The sequence below is a fragment of the Lagopus leucura genome, unplaced genomic scaffold, assembly GCF_019238085.1.
Source record: "Lagopus leucura isolate 7727_CA_CO unplaced genomic scaffold, USGS_WTPT01 Super-Scaffold_100017, whole genome shotgun sequence".
Classification (NCBI taxonomy): Eukaryota; Metazoa; Chordata; class Aves; order Galliformes; family Phasianidae; genus Lagopus; species Lagopus leucura.
Genome location: NW_024962271.1, coordinates 1922819 through 1939373, shown reverse-complemented (window position 1 = coordinate 1939373; position 16555 = coordinate 1922819). Strand labels below are relative to the sequence as shown.

Genomic DNA, 16555 nt, shown 5'->3' with positions numbered 1-16555 from the left:
GATCCAGGAGACCAGATAAACTCATATATTTACATATTTTCTGGCTTGTTGCCTCTGAGAAAACTGGTAACAACTTGCTGTTGCCTAATGTTGAGCATGGGAATGGTGCTAGATATATTGCTGATTCCTCTTCAGAAATTCATTCTTTGCCTGGGGCCCGTGTATCTCTTAGTGTTGTTCATAGCAGCAGCGTGTCTCCCGGTCTGTCAGCACTAAGTCCTTTGGTGGTAGCGTATTTCACACTCTTGAAACACCTTCAATTTGTTAGGCCAAGGGAAGATGCAGCATTGCTCTGTATATTTGCAAGGTCTGATGTTTCTGGGTGGTAATGTAGTAGCAGGAGAACTTGCAAACAAATTTGCTTTTGTTTGGCAGTCTGTAGCAAATCAAGGTTTGCCATGGTTAATCAACTTCTGGAAGTTCTGCCAGATCATTCAAGAAGCATCAGGAATGATCAGGGCTATATCCATCTGTTCTTCTGCCCTTTTTTTTTCTTTATTTGTGATAACGACCCTTCACAAAATGGTATAATTTAATAACAGGTCTGTTTATACACAGGACTCCATCTGTATTCTCTTGGAGATGAAAAACACAGTTATAAAGGGGTATGAGAATGGCTGTGAAATTTCCTTAGGAACAGAGTAGCAAGAATCTAGCAAATGTAAGCATGTATATATGTATATGTGCCCCTGTTATGTGGGGCCTCATGCAGTTTTTGTTCAAGTTAACCAGTCTTCTTGACATTGTAGAAACTTGGTTACACTGAGATTTTTACATTTAGAAGCATGTATTATTAGCCTGAAAATTGATTCACTTGCATCAGAAAGTGTGTGAATCTCTTCAGCTTTTATTTGCTTCATCCTATACCAGGGAACTGTAGGAATTTGTTTTGGGAGGAAAAAGAAAGGTGAGGAAAGGATCTTGTTCCTTTAACTGTAAAACTCCATGGCTCCATGGAGTTTAGAAACATGGAGAAACTCCATGTTTCTAAACCTGTCAATTTTTGTGGATCTGGACAGAGTCCTAAAAGAGGCATTCTTATTAGTATGCCATCTCTGAAAATATTTAGATTTGTTACATTTACTGATTGCATGTCATTTCTTTTAGGATACGTATCTTGTTTTGCTGCTGATTTGAAAATTAAGACTTTGTTGCTGCCAATGCTGTTTCCCAGAAGTAATACTAGAAAAGATGCAGCTTGTGCGTGCAGAGTTTTTGGAGTATTAAAATAATTTGAAGTCATGAGAGGAATCATATTGATTATTTATGCTTGAGGAGAATTTTGAGACATTCTGTTGTGGGCCACATGCAACAGAAGCTCAGACCCCCTGTAAATTAATGTTCAAATACTTAGTCTGTTCCTCTGAAAGCATGAAATGGCCATAGATCCTTAGTACAAAGGACGTGTCTTCCCTTGGTCATCTGGTGCTTGCTGCTGTTAGGGATCCTATTTACTCATCAGTATTTCTACTTGTGGTCTGGATTTCAATAGGAAAGCACCAAGATCGTTAATGTCACCTAGTACACAGATGTGATGGAGCTGTCAAAAGCAAGAACAACAAAATTAAAAAGTATTTTAAAGCACATAATCTGATGTCCTACGGTGATGTCCTTTTGCTGTCCTTTGCTCAACACACTGACATGATTTGTTATGGGAGAATATTTTCCAAAATGTTATCTCCAGATAAAACTAATGGAATGTGTTTAGGAAAACAAAATAGCCCCCTGAACTCTGTTGATTCTGTATTGGGTATCTCTTACATTCACTGATTACCAGCATTATTACATTGATTTCCAATATTCTTTCAAAGGAATATGAAGAAGAGCTTTATTCTTCGTGTCGGCAACTTCGGAAGCGCCAGGAGGAAGTTAATAACCAGCTGTTCCTTTATGATACCCATATGAACTTAAGGAATCCTAACAGAGATGCATTATTAAGAGAATTCAATGTGAATGAACATAAACTACAGATGTGTCAAGAAACATGTAACCGGAGGTGGGTCGGTAATCATTCTTCTTTCCAAGGTAGCTCCATCTAAGTATGGCTTAATGTTAAGAAAATCTCAGGTTTATTAAAACAAGCATCTAAGAATAGTCAGAGCAGGATTGGCATAGCTGAAGGGAGGCAGGGCTGCAAACCACTAGAGGCCAGCAGACTCAGTGAAATGTCTGCTCAGTGAAATCCTGGTTTCAGTAATCACAGTGTAATCCTGTGAGTTTATGTTCTTTTATCCTGCTTTCGAGGAGAAAACCTTGGAAATATATTCTATATAGCCAAATAAATAAACCACCTCTCCTACATTGTTAAAGTTATGTCCCTGGTGGTGTCCTTAGTGTATTAAATATGTGGAAACAACATGCCTCCAGAGACACATACTGCAAAAGATAAGAACACTTTTAAGGCCACAGAACTGTCAGTTAAGTGTCAGTGTGCTATCCAAAGCTGAGGGGAGGGTATGTCTCATTTGCTGCCACCTTTGGGCTGGGTAGGAGGAAGAGAGAGGCTTCCTTACCAGGTGACCACGTGGAAGTATAGAGTAGATCTTTAGGCCTTTCTGAGATAATGAAATGGGATGAAGACTTTTCTTTAAATAGTTTTTTTTACCTTTGTGTGTGTGTCTGTGTGTGCTGAACAGTTGTATGAATCTATTGCAGGAAAAAAAATGTACAGTCCTTGTTGCTGATACATTACTTAGACATTGAATGAACATAGTAAACCATTCCCCTCTGAGAAATATCAAGAAGACTTAACTCCTTTTTTTTTTCTTTTCTTTTTCTTCTTTTCCCTAAAAGATTAAGGGAGAAGAAAGTCAGTAACAGCAAATTCTACTCTTAAAACAGTCATTCTTTGATGCGTGCTTTATGGAGCAGTTCAGGTAGAGACATTAATTTATCCTGGTCATTCTATTCTGTGAAGATCTCATCTGCTGAATGAATCGAAGAGGAAGAAGAGGAGGGAAGATGGATTTTCTTATTAATTTCTTGTTATGAGAAAAACTGTTTCAATTCCAAATAATTTATATTCTGTACAAAGTTTGGCCAGTACCTCTGTGCAGGCCAGACTTCCTGTATATGAAAGAATCTGAAGGTGGGTAGTTGCATAGACTTCACTGCTTATCAATACCTGAAGTGCAAGTTTAAATTGTTCATGGTGTCTGTGTACACAGGGTGTAGATAAGACATTCACAACAATTTGCATGCATGGAATCACACCACTTTAACAACCTGGCTCCTTAAGATTAACTGGTAGTGAGTTTTTAATTTATTAAATGCTGTAAAAGCACTTTTGCACCAACATTTCTTTTTTAAATGTATATTACCTTACCTTAGGCAATGGATTGTACTTCTGATACTGTATAAAGAATTTTGGGCAGCTAATAGCTCATACTGTATTGTCTCTTAATAGTAGTTGTCTGTGCCCTTCCTGAGTAGCAGATAATATGTTACTTTTGTTGAAATCAAATATCCTCTTTGACTTTGGATGCTTCCTGGTGAAAGGTTTAAGAGAACAGTGTGTGCACTTGTTTTTGTAGCCCCTCTGAACTTGTGTTCCTAAATTAAGGTATTGGAGGGAAAGGTTTTAATGTAAATGTGTGCTAAGAAATATGTGGTGTTTTGTTATGTTTTTTTTTTTTTTTTTTTCTTTCAGAAAGGCATTTCAACTCTGAAAAGCACTTACTTTGATACAGCATCATTTTGCAAACCCTTTCAGCTGCTAATGTGCTTAGAAATGATTTTTTTTAATGAACTGTCCATTTTTAATCTTGCAGTCCTACTTAGATGATAGCATCAGATGATAGTGTTCTGTAAATGTAGACTGTTTTACCAAAATACATCTAATCCAAGAATGATAGTATGCACAAATGTACATTAGTCTTACATCTTTAATCAAGTGAAGAACATTGAGCTACAGATGCGAAAACTCAGTAGATTAGCAAGTGTGCTTTACTGCAGTAGTGAAACGAAAGCCCTTGAATGGCATATTTAAAACCAGTTATGGTAATTTGGGTGCATGTCAGTTCTTTGTGCTAGCACTATCTTATTACTCTCAAATTCCTGGTTCCTTTCTCTCTACATGGGTGAAGTTTTGCTGTCTATATAAATGAATTTCTTTCACAGCTGTGCACAGGAGTTAAGTTCTGTCTAAATGACTGTCTGAATCATAAAATTTTGCATACATCATGCTGTATTTCTCATCACAGAAAACAGGCATGCATCTGGGATTCCTGGCCTGATGAAGATGCCTCAGCCATTTTTGGTTTCTCTTGCTCCCTATTCTGTTGTTTCAAGGTGTGCTTGATTGATGCTGTTGTTTATTCACATCTGATGGTTTGAGGAAGTCCACTGAGGTTTTAATTATTACAAAAAGAGTTGTGTCTCACTTATCTTGAGATGGAAATGCTATTATAGCATCCCATAATTGATTGTCTTCTTTAGATATTTTTAACGAAGGAATTAAATACCAATCAGCCATCTGAAAAAGAGGAGAGGACAAAGTTAAAGGTAATTCAAGGGTTTTCTTTTCGTCTTCCTGCCTGAAATCTCTTCAGTCACCAGTTCCAACTGGTCCATCCAAGGATTAGATGAATGCAATTTTTCTTCTTTTTCTTTTTTGTGGGGGGGGGGGGAGGGGAGGGCATCAACTGTGGATTTTAGAGGTACAGCAATAACTTAGCCTGCCATACAAACCTGGGCTTACCTGCTGATCCAGTTGCTGTGGGTGGTGAGGACCTTTGGTGCACATGCATTTTGTACTGTTTTCCAGGACATATTTTAGTGTGTCATACAATCAGTCCCTGTGCTATATATTTCATTCAGCAGCCAGTGTGTGTCGCGTTCCATGTCCTGAGAACACAGTGTTGTCAGTGATGGTCAGATGAGGTGGTCCAAAGTTGTGTCTGGAAGGTTCTGAAGCTGTTTCCACAGGTGGAACAGGATTTTTAGGCAGCTGAATAACAGCTGGGCTTGTACTGATTACAGAAAGTAGGGGACCACAAGATGCTAACGCTCAGGGAGACCAAATTCTAGATCTCTAGGCTGCTGTGGTTTAATTTTATTATTTCTAGCTCAGTTCCAGAGCAGACATAGCCACATGGCCCAGGTGAATCATTTGGCTCAACTACTTTCCTTATTCTATACCTGACCCAGAACAACTATTGTATGATGAACGTAGGAGTTTCTTGCTGCTGTGCAAATGTTTAAGAGTTCTTCAGAAAGTTGTGTGTATATTCTGCATGCAAACATCATATTTAAAGTTATAAGAGGTATTCCTTGGCATTTATGAAAATCCATTCAGTTTCACAGACAGACTTTTTTTTTCCCCTGAGTATATGAACATGTTACATTCAGAAGAAAATTACTGCTTTGGCTGCTTGGTTGACTTGAGTGTTAGGTAAGGCTATGTACTGTTTCTTGTATCTTGCATTGTTTTAACTCCAAAGGCCCATCTCTCAATTCTTTGTCAAGGTGGACTCAAGCAACTTCTTCACAGTTGCAGCTGTTTTAATATGAAACAAGGTTTGAATGTGCATGCTAATTTTATAATCTAGGAGGAAAATCATTTATAAGAATGTTATCGGTTGAATTGTTATATTCTTATGGAAACTATTTTGAATTCTTAAAATAACTTATTTTAATAAAAATGTTTTGATAGCAGTGATGTGAATGATCCCAGAAGCCTCTTCATTAAAGCGTGGTTTACTGAATGTCTTGACTTCAAATCTCCAGGTGGTGGGCATGAGTTCTAATTGAACAGCGGTCTGCTGGAATGTTACGCTGTGTTGCACCAGAGGTTGGAGGAAGGGCATTTCTGTATTCTTTAAGATGAACTGACTTAATGATCGTTTTCATGAAGTCATTATTATTGCACTTCATCTGGATACAAACAAGCACTGCAGAAGGAAAAGGCCAAAGATCATGTTTAACATGCAACTCCTAACTGACCTTTTCCACTAACAGGTAGATACTTCAGCTGTAGTGAGCATCATGTTTGTATCAACTCAAAAAATGAAGTCTGAAGAAGGCAGAGCTGGAATTTGTAGTCATTTGGAACCGTCATTCACAGTAAATTTGTATTAACACACTTTCTGCTAATGAGGGTGTCTTAATGGCATGGGCATAAGTGTTTCTGGGTGAAGGCATGATGTCTTTGTATTGTGATTTTTTGTTTTGCTGAGATTCTTGGGAATCAAATTTTTCTCAGTCTTCTAATAAAAACTGTGTATATGTTGAGCTGGAATCAAGCATCTATGAGGCATTTATGCTGCTGAGGTATCACTGTATTGCTGCAAGTATGTGGCAATTAGTGATAGAAATGAAAGAAAAAATTGGTAGGGTCTCCTAGGAGGTGATGCTACAAAAAAAACATACTACTTAAGGATGATTGACATTTAAACTTCTGAAACATATATACACACACATCATAAGTCGTTCATGTACATCTGGCAGGCATTAGTTTTATGCTGACATGCTGCGTTATGCAAGATTAAGCAGCTGCCAAGAGATATTTAAAAACATCAGAGCCATTCTTTTTACCAGTTGCTAAATAACTCTGAGCTCTAGCAAACTTTCATTTCTGCTTTTTGAGTTTTGAGGTGTATTTCTGGTAATTCACTTTCAGGAAAACAAATAATAGATAAAGTCTTGGAACAGACAAAACAATTGAATTACCTTCATTTACTCAGTCGCTGATATAAAAGTAGTAATAACAGAAAAATAATTCTCATTTTAAAAATACTTGAAACAGAGCAGCCGTGACTAGCTTTGTGCACACCTAAGTCTTAAGTAATTCTCATAGAGTAAGTAATTTTAAAGTAACTCCTGAAGCCTTACATTTCTTCTTTTCATTTTGGAACGTAAAACAGTATCCTTCACCTCTTCTGTAGTTTACTTGAAGAGCAAACACGACTCTGGCTTTGTTTACTAGATGGAGCCAAATAGGCTGCTGTTTGGTTTGGGGTAGGCATTGCCAAGTGGCTGCTTGTTTCTCTCGACTAGGGCTGATTTAGTACCATGTGCTCAAGCATAAGTTATGGGTAGTTAGGACAAAATAGCACCTCTTGCTGTGTTATCAGTGAAGAGTTCTGTCCTTGACTCCAGACAGATGAAGAGCTTCACATGTTGTGCTCGTTCTGCAGGAGGTTGAGCTGCTTCAGTTTTGGTATTTGTGTCTTTGCCACCCGTCCCAATTTTTCTTTGTACATAAACAGTTATCAGGACTTTCACCTCAGCCAGCACTAACAGCATGTGTTTACACTTTGGGACACTTTCATAGATTATTTTTTTCCATCAACCCCACCATTAAGATAAGTATACATGGCAGTGGCTCTTTTTTTTCTTTCCCAAAAAAGTATTGCAAATAGGAAAAAAAATCCTCTGGGGCACAGGAGTGGCATTCTACATCTTAAAAAGATCTGCTTTTTACAAGAGTTAGTGTGAAATACCAATGTTATGGTTGTAGCTAGTAGGCATCTGCAATTTCTTGTACATTGTCTTTTTTTCTGTTGCTTCTGTTGCATTAAAATTTCTTAATTTACTTTTGCTAGCATTGCATCAGAACCAGAGGATGGAGAGGAGGAAGTAACCAGTGGTTTTCATTTGAAAAGCGTGGCCCTCTAGGAGAACAGCAGGCCAAAGCTTTTGTGAGGTCCCTTTTTTTTCATCTTTTATTAAAATGAAGGATTAATCTTCCTGCAAACTACGATGATGTATATTAATGGATTCTGTGAGTGACCCTTCTGCAGTCGGTATGGTAGTGAGATGTTATCTGCTGGAAGCGCAGTAGCTTTTGATAAAGGAGTTCAGTGCTCCTAGGATGCAAACATTGCCTCAGTTTATTCCCTGTTACAGAGGGGGGAAGAAAAGTGAGTGCTGCCTTGGGCTGTCCCTTCACTATTACATTTAGTTTTTTTTGGTTTATCATCCTGCTATGAAGTTGAAGTTGTAATGATATCAAGCACTAAAGGAATGTTATCAGAGGCTATACAAATTTTATAAGGAATGGAATATGAGTGTAATCACTTAATAAGAGTCCTTTAAATATGATTATTTAACCGTTCAGTAATGCTGGGGAAAATCACAGCTGTTTCATAATACACTTTAGCTAACTCATTCATCTTCAACAGGAATATTTTAGTTAGAAAATCTCCAGATCTGTGCTGCTTCAAGCACTTAGCTGCAACTGAGGTACACAACTGTACATTTTCCAGAAGTGTATTAGATGTAACACAGTTTATTCAGAAAAGTACACCACAGTGTATTCGTTTAAAAAATAACAATAATTTATTGTGTAAAGCCAAATTATTGGTTAGGCATATATGCATTCAAGACAGAAAGCAGAACTTGGTTTGGAATGTGATCAAAGAGTAAGTTTTTTCCCCTCTGGATCATATAGCACAAACTTCCTAGGAATAGAAGGTGTGGACCAAAAGTATAATGCTATTGGGTAGAAAAGGTCAGTCTTAAGGGTACCACTGCAGCAGAAAATAACACGCTGCTTGTAGTAGTACAGTTAACTTTTTAGTGGCCTGATCAATTTTACTTTGAAGAAGAATTATAAGATATGTTACAAAAGGTTTTTGCTCCACCATTCTATTCACTGGGGATAGAACTGTTAAAGGTATTTACCCAAGAAGTACAAACATATGTATTTTTTTAATTCGCTGTGAAAACAAAGAGTATGCAACATAACTAAATCCTGTCCTCCATACTCAGTGTTTCATTTCAGGGTGAAAATATAACTGCAGATGGAAACCACGAGACGAGCACAGCAATCAACAGCAAGAGCAGTCCTCCATCCCTAAGGAGATGTGTAATGGTATACTTCCCTGGCTTTGGTCCACAGCCCTGAGATCTAAACCACTCAACCACTTCATTCAGGCTGTATTTCTGAGGCTCGTACCCCAGCTCTTTCCTGGCCTTCTCCATGCTGAAGTAATGTGTGACACCGGTTTTATAAACTTCTGTGCGAGTGAGGAGAGGCTGAAAATTATAAACATGGCCTATGAGAAAATGAACTACTTCAGTAAGAAATGCAAAAAAATAGACAAGTGACAGAGGAAGGCGGCAGGTTGGGAACTTGTATCCCAAACCTTCTACTAGCGGTCGGAAAAACTCAAAGTTGTTTACTGGCCTGCCATCTGAAATAAAGTAGGCTTGGCCTGCAGCTATGTGCTTTTTGTTGGCTTTGAGGGCCTCAAAGGCAAGGATGTGAGCCTGAACGAGATTGTCAACGTGTACAAATTCTACTAAACTAAGAGGATCTCCGTATACAAATTTAAACAGTCCCCTCTCAATGTAACTAACTATTCTTGGAAGATGTCTTTGCTCTCCTGGCCCATAGATGCCTGCTGGTCGGAGAGCACAAGTCCTCAATACACCTTTCCCATTTCCAAGCTCAGCACCATTTGCCTTCAGCACCTTCATTTCAGCTAAAGATTTGGTCCGGGAGTAGTGATCTGGATGGAGGTGAAGAGGTAGATAAGGCAGAGATTCATCCCCATTTTCTATAATCTGGCCTCCAAATATCACGTTATATGTACTTGTATAAACCAGACTTGACACTCCTGTGCTCTTGCAGGCTTGGATGACATTTTCTGTTCCTTTCACGTTAACATCTTCTATAAGTTTTCGGTTCAACTGCTCCCTGCCAGACATTCCATAGGAAGCGATGTGGAACACACAGATCACATCTTTAAGAGCCTCTTCCACTTCAGCCAGACAACAGACGTTCCCTTGTATAAACTTTATCCCTTCTGGCACAGGTTGAAGAGGCTTCATGACATCAAAGAGAATCACATCAACTCCCTTTTTGTATATGGTACAGCCTAAACTAAAACAGGACAGAAAGCGTATGTTATACACATAAATGTATAAAACACTTCAACAGAGATAAGAGAAGCCCTTTAACTATTTCAATACCTCTTTTTTCCTAATTGCACTCAGTTCAGCCATCTACTATGGTGATGAGTCAACTGCCTAGCTTAAGGCTTAGAATCGTTTCCTCAGTCTCTAGAGGAAAGCAAAATGAAGTGGGTGAACTGCCAGTAGGGAAAGCTCTGAACAAAACTAACGTGTTTTCAGCTGCTCTTTGGCAGAACCCAGCTCGTTCTCCTTCTGTCCCCTGAGGTACCTGAGGTAGCTGAACGATGGTAATCTAAATCCCCATTACAAAGCTGATCAGCCCCGTTAAAAGTTACGCATGGAATCAGAGTAACTGAGTGCTTAAAGCACTCAGAAACGCAGCGGTGCGATTGCCGACAGGGAGCCGAGACCAACAGGCACAGGACGGGGTGACGCAGGTCCCAGCCCGCCGCCCCACCGCCCGCCCTGCTCCATTGATCCGCACGTCGCCGCTCTCCAGCGCACTAACCGGAAGCCAAAGTAACCACCTCCTCCCGTAATCAGCACCGCTTCCTTGGCGCTACTTCCTGCTTCCATCCTCTTTGCTTCGGTGCCTTTTCAGGAGATTGACCTACGGAAGACGCAGTACAAACACACATTAACGCCAATCTGAGTTCTAAGATCGCTTCGCGTCCAGCTGTTCACAGCTGGGAAAGCCGGCTCCGAGGCACAGGTTGGACCGGCGCACCGTCAGAACCGACCCGCGGGATCCGGCACCCCTCGGTCGGGCGGTGCTCGGAACAGCCCGGACCCGCAGCCCGCCGTCCCGCCCGTACCTGCACGGAACCCGCGGCCTTCCGCTTCGCCTTCCCGCAGTGCCACCCTGCCGCCGGGCTTCACGGGAAATGGAGTTTCCCAGGGACGGTGGGAGGGTGCCGAGTCACAAGATGGCGTCGGGGTGCAGGGGGTGAGTTAGAGGACGCTGAGTTTGTCTCAGTGAACACCAACGATGTGGAGCTGCTGGGCTGTGTTAGGTTGTGTGCCCGGAAGGTGCTGCCTTCCCCTTTCCCTCCGCAGCAGGACTCGATCAGAGCTTGTTTCTTGCTGTGAGGGTGCTTTAAAACGGGGAGTCTCCAATGGTTATTGAAGCCTGACCTTTCCCCTCAGTGCCAAAGCTTCACAAAGGCTATATCACGAATCACTGAATCGTTAAGGATGGAAAAGTCCCCTAGGATCACCAAGTCCAGCCCAACTCACCCCCCCTGCCCACAGACCCTGTCCCTCAGTGCCACATCCCCACAGCTCTGGGACGCCTCCATGGGTGGTGGCTCCCCCACCTCCCTGGGCAGCTGTGCCTCTGCATCACTGAGAAGAAACGTTTCCTAATACCCAACCTGAGCCTTCCCTGGAGCAGCTTCAGGCCATTCCCTCTCATCCTATTGCTGTAACCTGGAAGAAGAAGCTGACCCTCACCTCTCCGCAACCTCCTTGTGGGAATTTGTAGAAAGCAATAAGGTCTTCCCTGAGTCTCCTCCCAAAGAATACCTAATAATACCTAATCTGCACAGTGGCTCTAGCATTCCTTGATCTGTACAGCATAATACACTAAAGGAAAAGTTAATCTCATGGAGGTTGAAAAGTTTTTGTTAGTGAGGAAGCAATGCATCACGGTGACTAACTTCAACAGAATTGCTTCTGAGTTGAGCACCAGCCATCCTGCATGAGCAGTAAGAGGAAGACAGCACAGAATTATACTCTCAAAGTCTGTTTTGTGGTATTTTCCCTTTTTCGTTCAGAGAAATGTGAGTCACCTGGGGAATGTCAGGAAACACAAGAAGTGAGTTATCTGTCAAAACTACTTAAAACATGCGAGCTTCCATTTTGCAAAACCTTGAGAGAAGTAGACAAAATACGCCATGATTTATTTTGATTGATGCCTGGCAAGAATTAAAGCGAAGCAGATTCTAAGAAGAACTATTATTTCTTGCAAGTGAACCTATGTGGCTCTTAAATGGCAATATCTGGCATAGAACATATGCTGCACATGAGTGGAGCATACACTGTCATGCCAGTTGATTTCCGTTCTCTGAGAAAACAGATTGTGTTTCAGTGGAATATTGCAGAACTGGTTGATAGGAAGCCATAGAATCATAGAAATGTTTGAATTGCAAGGGACCTTTAAAGGCCATCTAGTCCAACTCCTTGTTGTGAATAGGGACACCTACAGCTCAGTCAAGCTGCTCAGAGCTTGGTCCACCTGACCTTGAGTGTCTCCAGGGATGAGGAATAATGGTGATACAGGGATGGAGATGCTCAGTTTGTCCAGTTCAATTCCAAGCACACAGCAGGGCCGGATAGAGCAGGTTACTGAGAGCTCTGTTGGTATTGAATATATCCAGGGATGGAAACTCCATGTTAGCCACTTTATTCTGGTAGCTCAAAGAGATTTGTACTTCCTGAACTGCATTTCTGACCTTGCACTCCGTCTTATGTTGCTAAATCCTTGCATTTGAATAGGTTAACCTTAGAACGTGGGTTTATCCTCTGGACTTTGTGATTCATTCATGCAGGGCAGATTGCAGGACTGAGACCTCTTTGTCTGCCTTCTGCTTTTCCTTACTTTCTGCCTGGTCATTGTGTCAGTTTATCTCATAATTAGTGTTAATGTTATGAATATAAGAAAACTGTAATTAAACTAAAACTTCTGCTCTTAAACCACTCTCAGTTTTATCCCTCATTGTAAGGAATGGTCTTTTTTTAATCATCAAAACATAGTAGGAAGCAGTCATTCCTCACTTCAGAATGGCAGATTTGACTACAACTGGAAAAGTTGTCATTCAGTTTTGTAGTTAAAAAGCCAAATTTTAGCCCGTCCTGTGGCTTTCTTTCATGAATGGTTTCAGTAATGCAGAGTAACGCAGAGATTTCATGATTTCTTTCAATGATTTCAGTAATGCAGAGTAAGCACACAGGACTCTAAGGACCAAAGCTCTGAGCCCCTTCATACCTGAACAATTGTATGCTTTAAAAGTGAGTACATTGAGAAACATCTGATGAAAAGACGAGCACATTGTTCTTGAAGAGACTTTCACAGATGTTTTTACTCTCAGATTGAGGAGGACAGGTTCTGGAATGCAATTCTGAATGTCTTTAATTCAATCACTTAAAGCAAGACTTCTCATAAGTTAAGTAGGCAACTCCTTTGGAACAGAATTACACACTTACATTTCAGTAATTGTCTGATTTGTTTTCAAGCGCGATTCAAGTGCATCCAGCTGCCCTGATTTACCACACTGATACTGGTTCTCTGCTGTAGTAAATTATAATTTAATTTCACTATCCATAGGTTTGCAGAAATCTTACCACATAGCTAGCAAAACCAATATGATGTCAGTGTGCTATGAATCATTGGCACGGAACATCCAACTGATGGTTGGACACACTACTTTGATCATGTAGAGAGATGTAAAGGATGTTTTGGCTTCATGTGCTGTATCATATGTTCTATAAACTGGAGGCAGATATGTCATTTAGCCTGTGTCTTGTACTGTGCTAATTTTCTGCAGGTACTGGAGCTGAGAGTAGAAGAGATGTGTCTCGTCTACTGTCCCAAGTCTCAGCTCGTAGCATTTCTGTGGGATTCTCAGTGGAAGCTAAGGGGAAAAGGAAACATTTGCTGAGGAGATGTTATCTGTCTTCAAACCTATTTCTGGTAGGTTCCTGGAGGTTTTCAAGAAAAGGGTGGATGTAAAACCAGGAACATGGTTTGTGGGCATGGTGGTGATGGGCTGATGGCTGGATGAGATGATCTTAGTGCTCTTTTCCAATGTTAATGATTCTTATTGTGCTTTCATTTCATGAGACTGTATTCAAGGTCTAAGCACTTCTTCTTCCACTTGTCTGGCAAGACAGCAGAACAGGCACTGGCTTAAAAATGATGCTGCCTGTTTTAGTTCTGCAATTACCTTGAAAGCATTGCAAAAATGACCTAATTTTTGCAGAGGAAGGATTAAGTAAGAATTTGAACGTGTAAGTAAAGGAAAGGAAAACAGCTTCAAAAAGGGGTGCAATCTCTTTCTTGTTTCAACCATGTTTAAATGAGATAATCTCTCTAAGGTTACTTAACTGGCATCTTCATATTTACAGCAACACTGTTTTCTTATTTTTTTGTGAGGCCATTTATCTGTTCTGTGGAATTAATGATTGTAGAATTCAGAATTTGTAAATATTTTATCATGTCCTGATGTAGGACTCTATTCTGAACCATTTCAAACCAAGTGGTTCTGGCACCAAACTGAGGTCTCCTTTGAAATGGATTTATTCAGATCCCGAAATGCTGAAGGTTGTAAACAGATACTTTGGCAAAGCAAGATGAATCCCTTATCTCTGCAATGGGGTAAATTTACAAAAGTTACACAGACAAGCAAGTTGTCAAATGCATTTATCTTCTGTGCAGAAGTCTTATTTGGACATGTTTTGTCCTGAAACGGTAACATGAGGGATATGTTCAAAGTGGGAACTTTTCCACTGGGAGTATGCGAGGGTGGCAATAATGCAATTAACTGCAAGCTATTCTTGCTCTGAATTTTCATAATTAACAACGTTGTTGGTGCAGCATCTGGTTAAAACAAATTTTGATTTTTCTACATTTATGAGGGAAGCAAAATCTGAACAACTTGGATTCCCGAATATTTGAATTTTTGTTCAATTCTTGCAGTAAAGAATTCTGACCAAGCTTTGCATTTATAGTATTTATCCTTTATCTTTTAACAAGTATCCAGCCAGTTATAATGTGATTTTTGTCCTGGATTAATTCCAGAATACACAATGGCTTAATTCACTGCTTGTTGCAGGTATGTATATATAAGGATCAAACATCCAACATGCTGTGGACAAGCTGTATAAATGGAACTATTCTTCTGAATGACTTAGAAGAACAATATGTTCTAGTAACTGAATCTTGTATAATGACAATTTTGCATGTCTGTTATGCGATCTGGAAGTCACACATGCACACATACAAATTGTGTTGCCAAGGAGTCATCCAGTAGCTGAGTAAAATGACACACATAGAGCAAAATTGGTCAATCAGTTACATTTTCAGCTCTAACAGCTCTCAGTCATTATTATCATAAGAATGTCTGTTCCATCAGTTGTCATTTTAGCACTTTCTAAGAGAAGGTGTCATCTATTAAAAATCCTTCCCCACGTCAATCACTGACGTCGCCTTTTAAGAATATTCTGGGAAATCCTGGCAAAGCAGTTTGAATCCATTGAGTGCCCACTTCATTAATAGAAAAGCCAAATAGGCTTCACTCTTTGTGTTTCTCGTGCTGTTTTGTCCTTCAGGTGGTTAATCACATGGAAGTAACACATGTGACAGCTTATCAGGCAGAGTCATCCCACCTTCCATCACGTGTTATCTGCCTGTGGAGAAAAAGCCTTCTATAATTGTTGAGGCAGGCCTGCAATCATTACAGATTATGCTAGAAGGAGGGATCTCTGCTGCCATTGCCTCTACAGCTTCTGTAGCTAATCTTGGTGCAATGGCACATCATTGTTGTGTTACATAATTGACATTCATAAAGCCAGAATTGTGAAATTATTTGAGTTGTTAAATTTCTATAACTGGTTGCCCACTGGTTTCTTCTAGCTACAACAGTTGAAGTTACGGCATCCCACCATATCTTGGGATGAAGGTGCTGTGAAGCATGAACTTTGCATTTACTTTCCTCTTTAGGGGAGTAAGAAGAGGAAGATTAAGTGCAAAAAATCAAGGCTAAACTGAACATATCTTTAGTGTACTACAGATATACAGGTGTCTATAGCCTGCTTAGTGCATCATGCTGAGACTACACCAGCATGCTAAGAAAGGCTGAGGCAGTCATTTTTTTCCCTCTGTTGTGTTCTGTGGCTGCACTTTCAGCCTTTGAGTTGTGACTTGTATTACAGTTACACTTGTCTTAAGTCACGGGTTGACGGATCTGTCCAGTTACAGGAAATGAGCTCTGCTCTTGAACCTGCAGCAGTTCTGTCAAACAGCATCCTGCAAATGATCTCAGCCGGCTTAGCATCTCGCTGGTGCTTTTTCTGCAGTTTCTGTCTGAAGGATGGCTGTGGTGCAATGGAAGCAGGTTGTGTACTGTATCTGTAGATACATTTATATGATAGTATGGGTGCAGCCTGGGTGAAGAACTGGGATTTGAAGCTTCTGCTGGCAAGTTGGTTCACGTTCTGACACACTGTGCCTTCAAACCCAAACAAGAGCCTCGCTTTTGTGACGTTTAGATTCCTGCCAGAGGTGGTATTAAGAATATTGAATACTTGCCTGCTTCTCCCTGTACATTTGGGTGCCTCATCTCCATTTGCCAATTGGAATAGATCTGTGGGGATGAAAGACTGACAGATGACACATAAGCAATGAAACACATGGAAGCAAAATTATGCTCCTAAATACACAAGCAGATTCCATGTGTGCAATTTGGATCCCAAAGTTTGGCCAGTATCTACTCATTTCTGTCAGCACTTCCTGTGGTCTCATTTTCATGACCACTTTGAAAGCACAGTGCCTTTCTCTTCTCTAGAGTCATTCTCTGGAACAGCCTCTCCTTATTTTGTGCAACTTTTTTTCAGACCACATCATTCGATCAAAAGCAGTAGTGATCATCAGTTCTTTGTCACCAGGTAAAAGGGCAAGAACTTTTACACTTCGACA

The 16555-nt window shown here is 40.3% G+C and overlaps 2 protein-coding genes across 4 annotated transcripts in view; one reads left to right on the top strand and one right to left on the bottom strand.

Annotated features, from left to right (window-relative positions):
* Nucleotides 1–6231, top strand: part of PLCG2 (phospholipase C gamma 2) — a 57897-nt gene extending 51666 nt beyond the window's left edge. Inside the window, exons 32-33 of the mRNA XM_042877104.1 lie at nucleotides 1812–1996; nucleotides 2794–6231. Of these exons, the coding sequence (XP_042733038.1) occupies nucleotides 1812–1996; nucleotides 2794–2836 (228 nt within the window). The 3' untranslated portion in view covers nucleotides 2837–6231. The remainder of the gene's footprint in view (nucleotides 1–1811; nucleotides 1997–2793) is intronic.
* A 1983-nt stretch (nucleotides 6232–8214) lies between these two features.
* SDR42E1 (short chain dehydrogenase/reductase family 42E, member 1) lies at nucleotides 8215–10778 on the bottom strand. Of its 3 annotated transcripts, none has more exons than XM_042877058.1 (3): nucleotides 10677–10778; nucleotides 10370–10471; nucleotides 8215–9829 (listed from the first exon to the last, which is right to left on the bottom strand). In XM_042877058.1, the coding sequence occupies exons 2-3, from the start codon at nucleotides 10435–10437 to the stop codon at nucleotides 8722–8724; spliced, it is 1176 nt and encodes a 391-aa protein (XP_042732992.1). In that variant the 5' UTR covers nucleotides 10438–10471; nucleotides 10677–10778; the 3' UTR covers nucleotides 8215–8721. The 3 variants fall into 3 exon arrangements, with proteins under 3 accessions (XP_042732992.1, XP_042732994.1, XP_042732993.1); XM_042877060.1 differs by lacking the exon at nucleotides 10677–10778 and adding an exon at nucleotides 10602–10671; XM_042877059.1 differs by lacking the exon at nucleotides 10677–10778 and having other exon boundaries at nucleotides 10370–10495.
* Between the last annotated feature and the right edge of the window lie 5777 nt (nucleotides 10779–16555).

What these genes read in the sequence shown, in the direction of transcription:
- SDR42E1 (XM_042877058.1), bottom strand. Translation starts at nt 10,437, where the DNA reads ATGGAAGCAGGAAGTAGCGCCAAGGAAGCGGTGCTGATTACGGGAGGA. An exon ending in GGTGGTTACTTTGGCTTCCG is followed by an intron (nt 9,830 to 10,369) that starts GTTAGTGCGCTG and finishes GTCCTGTTTTAG; the next exon opens with TTTAGGCTGTACCATATACA.